At 44.9% G+C, this 9,577-nt stretch overlaps 1 protein-coding gene across 2 annotated transcripts in view; it reads left to right on the top strand.

Moving 5' to 3' along the window:
* Nucleotides 1-5,869: 5,869 nt before the first annotated feature.
* The window catches only part of PRKAA2 (protein kinase AMP-activated catalytic subunit alpha 2), a 36,229-nt gene continuing 32,521 nt past the window's right edge, over nucleotides 5,870-9,577 (top strand). Inside the window, exon 1 of one of the 2 annotated variants that reach the window (XR_009631361.2) lies at nucleotides 5,870-6,107. Coding sequence is in view for 1 of the 2 variants with exons in the window: in XM_060773576.2 (XP_060629559.1) it covers nucleotides 6,002-6,107 (106 nt within the window). In the remaining variant the exon portion in view is untranslated. The remainder of the gene's footprint in view (nucleotides 6,108-9,577) is intronic. The other variant, XM_060773576.2, reaches the window with a different exon arrangement.

Below are 9,577 nucleotides of genomic sequence, written 5' to 3'. Positions count from 1 at the left end.
TAAAAATGAAGGATTTTGCAGAAAATGAGAATCTATTTGCTTTGATGTGAAAAAAGTCATTGGAGACAATTATCTTTTTACAGAGAAAAGAGAATAACACGTGGATTCAGTTTAATAAGTAGAATACTGTTTTAGTGGGAGAAGTAGGATTTTTGTTGTTGTTCATTCGTTCAGTCGTCTCCGACTCTTCGTGACCTCATGGACCAGCCCACGCCAGAGCTCCCTGTCGGCCGTTACCCCCCCCAGCTCCCTCAAGGTCAGTCCAGTCACTTCAAGGATGCCATCCATCCATCTTGCCCTTGGTCGGCCCCTCTTCCTTTTGCCTTCCACTTTCCCCAGCATAATTGTCTTCTCTAGGCTTTCCCGTCTCCTCATGATGTGGCCAAAGTACTTCAACTTTGTCTCTAGTATCTTTTCCTCCAGTGAGCAGTCGGGCTTTATTTCCTGGAGGATGGACTGGTTGGATCTTCTCTCAGTCCAAGGCACTCTCAGCACTTTCCTCCAGCACCACAGCTCAAAAGCATCGATCTTCCTTCGCTCAGCCTTCCCTAAGGTCCAGCTCTCACATCCGTAGGTTACTACAGGGAATACCATGGCTTTGACTAGGCGGATCTTTGTTGCCAGTCTGATGTCTCTACTCTTCACTATTTTATCGAGACTGGACATTGCTCTCCTCCCAAGAAGTAAGCGTCTTCTGATTTCCTGGCCACAGTCTGCATCTGCAGTAATCTTTGCACCTAGAAATATAAAGTCTGTCACGGCCTCCACGGTTTCTCCCTCTATTTTCCAGTTGTCAATCATTCTTGTTGCCATAATCTTGGTTTTTTTTTTACGTTTAGCTGCAACCCAGCTTTTGCGCTTTCTTCTTTCACCTTGTTTAGAAGGCTCCTCAGCTCCTCCTCGCTTTCGGCCATCAGAGTGGTGTCATCTGCATATCTGAGGTTGTTAATGTTTCTTCCAGCAATTTTCACCCCAGCTTTGCATTCATCCAGCCCCGCACATCGCATGATGTGTTCTGCATACAAGTTGAATAGGTTGGGTGAGAGTATGCAGCCTTGCCGGATGCCTTTCCCAATCTTGAACCAGTCTGTTGTTCCGTGGTCAGTTCTTACTGTTGCGACTTGGTCCTTGTACAGATTCCTCAGGAGAGAGACAAGGTGGCTTGGTATGTCCATCCCACTAAGAACTTGCCACAATTTATTATGATCCACACAGTCAAAGGCTTTAGAATAGTCAATGAAGCAGAAGTAGATGTTTTTCTGAAACTCCCTGCCTTTCTCCATTATCCAGCGGATATTGGCAATCTGGTCTCTCGTTCCTCTGCCTTTTCTAAACCCAGCTTGAACATCTGGCAACTCTCGCTCCATGTATTGCTGGAGTCTTCCTTGCAGAATCTTGAGCATTACCTTACTGGCATGAGAAATAAGGGCCACTGTACGGAAGTTTGAGCAGTCTTTCGCATTTCCCTTTTTTGGTATGGGGATATAAGTTGATTTTTTCCAGTCTGATGGCCATTCTTGTGTTTTCCATATTTGCTGGCAAATGGCATGCATCACCTTGACAGCATCATCTTTTAAGATTTTAAACAGTTCAGCTGGGATCCTGTCGTCTCCTGCTGCCTTGTTGTTAGCAATGCTTCTTAAGGCCCATTCAACCTCACTCCTCAGGATGTCTGGTTCTAATTCATTCACCACACCGTCAAAACTATCCTCAATATTATTATCCTTCCTATACAGATCTTCTGTATAGTCTCGCCACCTTCTCTTGATCTCTTCAGCTTCTGTTAGGTCCCTGCCATCTTTGTTTCTTATCATACCAATTTTTGCCTGAAATTTACCTCCAATGTTTCTAATTTTCTGGAAGAGGTCTCTTGTCCTTCCTATTCTGTTGTCTTCTTCCACTTCCATGCATTGCTTATTTAAAAATAGTTCCTTATCTCTTCTGGCTAACCTCTGGAATTGCGCATTTAACTGGGCATATCTCCTCTTATCCCTGTTTCCTTTTGCTTTCCTCCTTTCTTGGGCTACTTCCAGTGTCTCAGCAGACAACCATTTTGCCTTCTTGGTTTTCTTTTTCTTTGGAACGTACTTTGTTGCCGTCTCCTGAACAATGTCGCGGACTTCTGTCCATAGTTCTTCTGGGACTCTGTTTACTAAATCTAGTCCTTCAAATCTGTTCTTCACTTCCACTGTATATTCGCTAGGAATGTTAGTGAGATCATATCTAACTGGTCTGTGTATTTTCCCTGATCTCTTTAGTTTTATTCTAAATTGTGCAATAAGAAGTTCGTGATCTGAGCTACAGTCAGCCCCAGGTCTTGTTTTCACCGACTGGATGGATGTCCACCACCTTTGGCTGCAAAGGATGTAGTCAATCTGATTTCGGTGTTGACCATCTGGTGAGGTCCATGTGTAAAGCCGTCTTTTAGGTTGTTGGAAGAGAGTATTCGTTATACACAGCGAGTTTTCCTGGCAAAATTCTATCAGCCTGCGTCCCGCTTCATTTTGTTCTCCCAGACCATGCTTGCCTGTGATCCCAGTTGTCACTTGACTTCCCACCTTGGCATTCCAGTCTCCCGTAATGAAAATAATGTCTCTTTTTGGTGTATTATCCAGTAGGTCCTGCAGATCCTCATAGAACTGATCTACTTCTGCTTCTTCAGCAGCTGTGGTTGGGGCGTATATTTGGATCACTGTAATGTGTAAAGGCTTTCCTTGCACTCGAATTGAGATCATTCTGTCATTTTTTGGGTTGTATCCAAGCACTGCTTTAGCGAATTTCTTATTAATTATGAAGGCTACTCCATTTCTTCTATGTTCCTCTTCTCCGCAGTAGTAGATCTGGTGGTCCTCTGATGTGAAGTGGCCCATTCCAGTCCATTTCAGTTCGCTGACCCCCAGAATGTCTATCTTTAGTCTTGACATCTCACCAATAACAACATCCAATTTGCCCTGGCTCATAGATCTTACATTCCAGGTTCCTATGGTGTGTTGATCTTTAGAGCATCGGATTCGTCGTTCACCTCCAGTACCGTCGGCAGCTAGCCTTCCTTTCGGCTTTGAGCTAGCTGCGTCATCACATCTGGGGCTAGTTGAACTTATCCTCTGCTCCTCCCCAGTAGCATTTTGGCCATCTTCCGACCTGGGAGTCCCATCTTCCAATGGCATACCGACATATCTCTGGTTGTACTGGTCCATTTAGTTTTCTTGGCAAGGATACTGGAGTGGTTTGCCATTGCCTTCCCCAGGGATCATGCTTGGTCTGACCTCTCTGCCACAACCGTCCCGTCTTGGGTGGCCCTTCACGGTTTTGCTCATGACATCATTGAGGTGCTCAAGCTCCAGCGCCCCGACAAGGCGGTGATCCTTTGCTGGAGAGTAGGATTTTATATACAGTTATTTCACTTATAATCATAAGGAATGTTGGAAGTCATTGTAAATTTCTTTGTTGCTGTTGATTTTAGCTGTATTTTTTTCTATATACCATATTTCTTCAATTGTGAGACACCATCAATTGTAAGATGCATCCTTATTCCAGTATCACCTACAAAAATACATAAAGTACACCTGTGATTCTAAGACTGGACAAAACTTAGCATAAATAAGCATCATGACCAGCTTTAAGTACTGGTAGGGGTGGGGGGTTGACCTTGGATGCTGGGAGTTGTTGTTCACTCAGTCAAAGAGGATGCTGAACTCCACCAATGATGGATCTGTACCAAACATGGCACACATCCCCATCTTTAAGTACTGGTGGGGTTGGCCAATGACAGAAATGATGGGAATTGCAGTCCACCCATGTCCAGGGAGCACCATGAATGCAATCAATCAAACTTGGAACACTTACCCATCATGATCAACTTTAACTACAGGCACCATTTGGGGGCAATGACAGATGACGATGGGATTTGTAATCTATCCCCATCCTTATGCATTTCCTAATGAGACTATTCATAAAATCCAAAAACTATGACTGCTTCTAATAACACTATGTAACAATATTTGAAAAATAAAAATCTGTTCCTGGTTTGAAAGTGTTATTTCCTGTTTAATTGTGTGGTACTTACTTTGAAAGTAGTTGTTGTAGTCCAGGATCTTCATTTTTGTGGCTTCCACAAACTATGTTGAATTGGTTGAGACCTGATGAGACATTCATTGCAAAACTCTAGCAAAATGTGCTGCAGGGTGTCCTGCAAAAAACACAGTTTTTGCAATGTAATAAACTGGGTTGCTGTGAGTTTTCCAGGCTGTATGGCCATGTTCCAGAAGCATTTTCTCCTGATGTTTCATCCCACATCTATGGCAGGCATCCTCAGAAATTTGTGAGGTCTGTTGGAAACTAGGCAAGTGCAGTTTATATATCTGTGGCATGTCCAGGGTAGAAGAAAGAAGTCTTGTCTACTTGAGGCAAGTGTGAATGTTGCAACTGCCCAACTTGATTTGCATTGAATGGCCTTGCAACTTCAAAGCCTGGCTGGTTGCTGCCCGGGGAAAATTTGTTGGGATGAGTTAGCTGGCCCTGGTTGTTTCTTATCTGGAATTCCCCTGTTTTCTGAGTGTTGTTCTTTATTTACTGTCCTGATTAGGGTGCAGTGAGTTAAACAGCTAAGCTGGTTGGCAGTTTGAATCCACAGGACAGGGTGAGCTCCTGTTGTTAGTCCCAGCTTCTGCCAACCTAGCAGTTCAAAAACATGCAAATGTGAGTAGATCAATTGATTTGGCAGGAAGGTAAGGGCGCTCCATGCAGTCATGCTGGCCACACGACCTAGGAGATGTCTATGGACAATGGCGGCTCTTTGGCTTAGAAATGGAGATGAGCACTAGCCCCCAGAATCAGTCACAAGTAGACTTAATGTCAAGGGGAAGCCTTTACCTTTACTGGGTTGTTGTAGGTTTTTTCAGGCTATATGGCCATGTTCTAGAGGCATTCTCTAGAACATCAGGAGAGAATGCCTCTAGAACATGGCCATATAGCCTGAAAAAAACCTACAACAACCCAGTGATTCCAGCTGTGAAAGCCTTTGACAATACATCTTTACCTTTAACACCTCCAAACAAAGGATTCCCCCTAGCCATGCTTTGAAGCTGCAAGGCCGTTCAATGCTAATTAAGGCGGCCAATGGCAACATCTACACTTGCCTCAAGCAGAGAAAACTTCCTGACTGTGAGAGCCGTTCAGCATTGGAACTTTCTGCCCTGGAGTGTGGTGGAGGCTCCTTCTTTGGAAGCTTTTAAACAGAGGCTGGATGGCCATCTGTCAGGGGTGATTTGAATGCAATATTCCTGCTTCTTGGCAGGGGGTTGGACTGTGGATGGCCCATGAGGTCTCTTCCAACTCTTTGATTCTTTGATTCTATGAAAAGCTCTTTCTCCCACCCTAGAGATTATTCTACTGATATATAAACCCCACTTGCCTCGTTTCCAACAGACCTCACAACCTCTGAGGATGCCTGCCATAGATGTGAGTGAAACGTCAGGAGAGAATGCTTCTGGAACATGGCCATATAGCCCCAAAACTCACAGCAACCCAGTGATTCCAGCCAAGACAAAACAACACAGTGATTCCAGCCAAGACAACTTTCCACATATTTTATGACTGAACCAATTAGGAAATGACATTGATAAACCAGGACCAAAAAAAGTCGTGTTGCATAGTGTAATTAGAAAAAATATATGAATAAATGAGAGAAAACACACACAGAGAGAGACATGTTTTAGCCATCCCCAGGGAGAAGAAATGCCTTCCCGCCTCTTCTCCTGCGTACCTGCCCACCTCTCTCCCTCCCCTTCCCTTCCCCACCTCTGGGCTCTGCTGCTGCCTTGGCTGTTGCTGCTGCCTCTCCTCGCCTGCTGCCTCCTCCTTTCCCCGCCGCCCTCCCCATCCCTCCCCGCCGCCTTTGCCGCCGGCCCTGCTGCATTGTGGTCCGGCCCGGCCGGTGTCGGCGGAGGCAAAGCTGCCAAGAGCAGCAGCAGCAGCAGCAGAAGCGGCAGGAGCAGCGAAGATGGCAGAGAAGCCTCCGCCGCCGCAGAAGCACGACGGGCGCGTCAAGATCGGGCACTACGTTTTGGGGGACACGCTGGGCGTCGGCACCTTCGGCAAAGTCAAGAGCTGAGTATCTCCCAGGGGGGCGCCGCGGAGAAGGAGGGAGGGAGGGAGGAAGGGAAGGGGTCCGGTCCTGAGAGCGCCCTCCCAGCGCTTCCCATCCAGGCAGGAGCCCCATGAGCGCTGCTCTTGCGCCTCTAGGACGCCCCTTCTTTGGGGCCAGTCTTTTAAAGCCCTCCCTCGGGGTCTCCCAAATGCCCCCCTCCCCCCTCCCCATGGCAGCAAGGAGGAACCCACCCCAACCTTGGTCAAGATATCAGCTCATTGGGGACATCCCTGTTTACCTCTCCCCGTTATCCAAAAGCATCTTTAGACTATATCCCAGACTTCGCCCTCCAGGTGTTTGGGACTTCAGCTCCTACAATTCCTGACAGCCGACATACACACAGTATGCATGCATACACACACACACATTAGGATTGTGGGAGTGAAGTCCAAAACACCAGGAGGGCCCAAGCATGCATGCTTGTGTGTGCGTGTGTATGTACACACACACACACACACACACACACACATATACATGCATACCAGGCATGGGCAAACTTCGGCCCTCCAGGTGTTTTGGACTTCAGCTCCCACAATTCCTAACAGCCAGCATACACACAGTATGCATGCATACACACACACATAGATTAGGAATTGTGGGAGTTGAAGTCCAAAACACCAGGAGGGCCAATAATGCATGCTTGTGTGTGTATATATATATATATATATACACCAGAAATGGGCAAACTTCAGCCCTCCAGGTGTTTTGGACTTCAGCCCCCAGAATTCCTAACAGCCGGCATACACACAATATGCTAATCTTCTCTGTATCATCCCAATTTTAGTATATGTGCTGCCGAAGTGAGCAATATGCATGCACCCATGTAAGTGTATGTGTGTGTATACACATAGATACACATACAGATGCATTAGGAATTGTGGGAGATGAGGTCCAAAATACCTGGAGGGCCCAATTTTTCCCAGGCCTGGTATATATATATATATATATATATATATATACACACACACACACACACACACACACACAGTATGCATGCATTCATGTGTGTGTGTATATATACCAGGAATGGTCAAACTTTGGCCCTCCAGGTGTTTTCCTAACAGCCGGCATACATGCAGTATGCATGCACACATGTAAGTGTATGTGTATACACACACATACACGTACAAATACATTAGAAATTGTGGGAATTGAAGTCCAAAACACCTGGAGGACGCAAGTTTGTGCATGCCTGGTATATACATACACACAGTATGAATGCATACTGGTAAGCTGTTAGGAATTGTGGGAGTTGGAGTCCAAAACACCTGGAGGGGCAAAGTTTACTCATTACTGGTACACACACAGAGAGATGTATATGTGTGTATATATACACATACATATACACACACACTATATACACTCTCTCTGTACACACACAGAGTATATATGTAGAGGGAGAGGGAGAAATCCTGCTCTGGTCTGGAACCTTGTCTCCCAAACGCTGGTCTCCCAGGTGTTTTGAACTCCAGCTACCAGAATCCCTGCTCATTGGCCCTGACAGCGGAGGCTTCTGGGAACTGAGAGTCCAAAACTGCAAGAGCACTGGGGTTGAAGGTCTGGGGGTATTTCTCAAAGCAAAGGTGGAGTCGTTGGTGGACCTGCCTCATTGTCAAAGGCAAACACTTGGTACAAATGATCTTAACGTGTTTTTAATCTCACCTCTGCTATGTAATATAATAATAATAAAACTTGATATCCCGCCCACCTCCCAACATGGGACTCAGAGCGTCTGACAACATAAAAGGCAAATATGCAATGCCAACAAGTATATACATAATACTGTAGACTTTGAGAGGTTTTTTTGTGTCAGGAGCAACTTGAGAAACTGCAAGTTGCTTCTGGTGTGAGCGAATTGGTCATCTGCAAGGACATTTCCAAGGGGACACTTGGATGTTTTACTATCCTGTGGCAGCCTTCTCTCATGTCCCAGCATGAGAAGCTGGAGCTGACAGATGGAAGCTCACCCTGCTCCTCAGATTTGAACCGCCGACTTTTCAGTCAGCAGTTTTGCCAACACAAGAGTTTTACCCATTGTGCCACTGGGAGCTCCTAGAATCTCAGTTAACTGGCACCCACAGGGATTGGTAGATGTATTTATTTATTTATTTGCAGTATTTGTATACCACCCTTCTCAACCCCGAAGAGCACTTAGAGTAGTTCACAGTGTTCGCAACAATTCAATGCCATCAATAAAAAACAGTATAAATGTCAAATAAATGTGGTTTCTGGTTGCTTGAGAGTTACTAGTAAAAATAGGCCTCATATTCTACGCTATTCTGTACCATATCATATCATAAACTCTGTATTGACAATATTAATATTGAAATACAGCAATGGAAAGTCATTTAGGAAAGATAAAGAGAAGCTTAATTTATCACAGTTTTATTGTATTGTAAAAACAGTTTTGTGAATTCTATGTAATTTCTTTGATTTCTTTTGCTAGTTAGTTGAGAGTCTATTTTATAAATGTTTTAATGATCTTGTTATCTATATATTTTAAGTGTATTGTCCCTTGCCTTGAGGGAAAGTTGGGTGAATAATAATAATAATAACAACAACAAAAACAATCCAAAATGCAAGCATTCGTCTACTGCTTTCTACATATAGGATTACCACATATTGGAGCCCCCAGTAGCATGGTGGTTTAAACCACTGAGCTGCCGAACTTGCTGATCGAAAGGTCACAGATTCGAATCCTTGAAGCGGCATGAGCTCTTGCTGTTAGCCCAGCTCCTGCCAACCTAGCAGTTCAAAAACATGAAAATATGAGTAGATCAATAGGTACCACCTTGACAAGAAGGTAATGGCGCTCCATTCAGTCATGCTGGCCACATGACCTTGGAGATGTCTATGGACAACACCGGCTCTTTGACTTAGAAATGGAGACGAGCACCAACCCCTAGAGTTGGATACGACTGGACTTAATGTCAGGAGAAAACCTTTACCTTTACCTACATATTGGCCTGTGGTTGGATGGAGTATTGGAGAGTGAGGATGAGAATTAAGACACGTCCCTGCCTTGTTGAATGTACATATATCTTTGGGCATTGGGGAAGGCACAAAAATTAAAATTACAGTCCAGAGAAATGAGGAGGAAACACAGAACAAGTGTAGTGACACACACATGGGACTTCTCTTGATGAATCATGCTGTCTTTCCTAATTCCCTTTTCCTAGTAATCATGTATTGTGTGACACTTTGGGCCAGATAAACTTTCCCCCAGTGTAGGCACAGCACAGTACATCTGTCATAAAACTGCGACTTGGCTCTTTCTAATATGGTTGGTAATAGAGGGAGCAGGGTTTTTTTTCTGCTGCCCTGCAGACTAGGACATGGAACAATAACCTCACAACCTCTGAGGATGCCTGCAATAGAGGCAGGTGAAACGTCAGGAGAGAATGTTTCTGGAACATGGCCATACAGCCC

This window comes from Anolis sagrei, chromosome 4 (assembly GCF_037176765.1).
Source record: "Anolis sagrei isolate rAnoSag1 chromosome 4, rAnoSag1.mat, whole genome shotgun sequence".
NCBI classification, from domain to species: domain Eukaryota; kingdom Metazoa; phylum Chordata; class Lepidosauria; order Squamata; family Dactyloidae; genus Anolis; species Anolis sagrei.
Note: the sequence above shows the minus strand (reverse complement) of the source record. Positions and strands in the feature narration are given on the sequence as shown.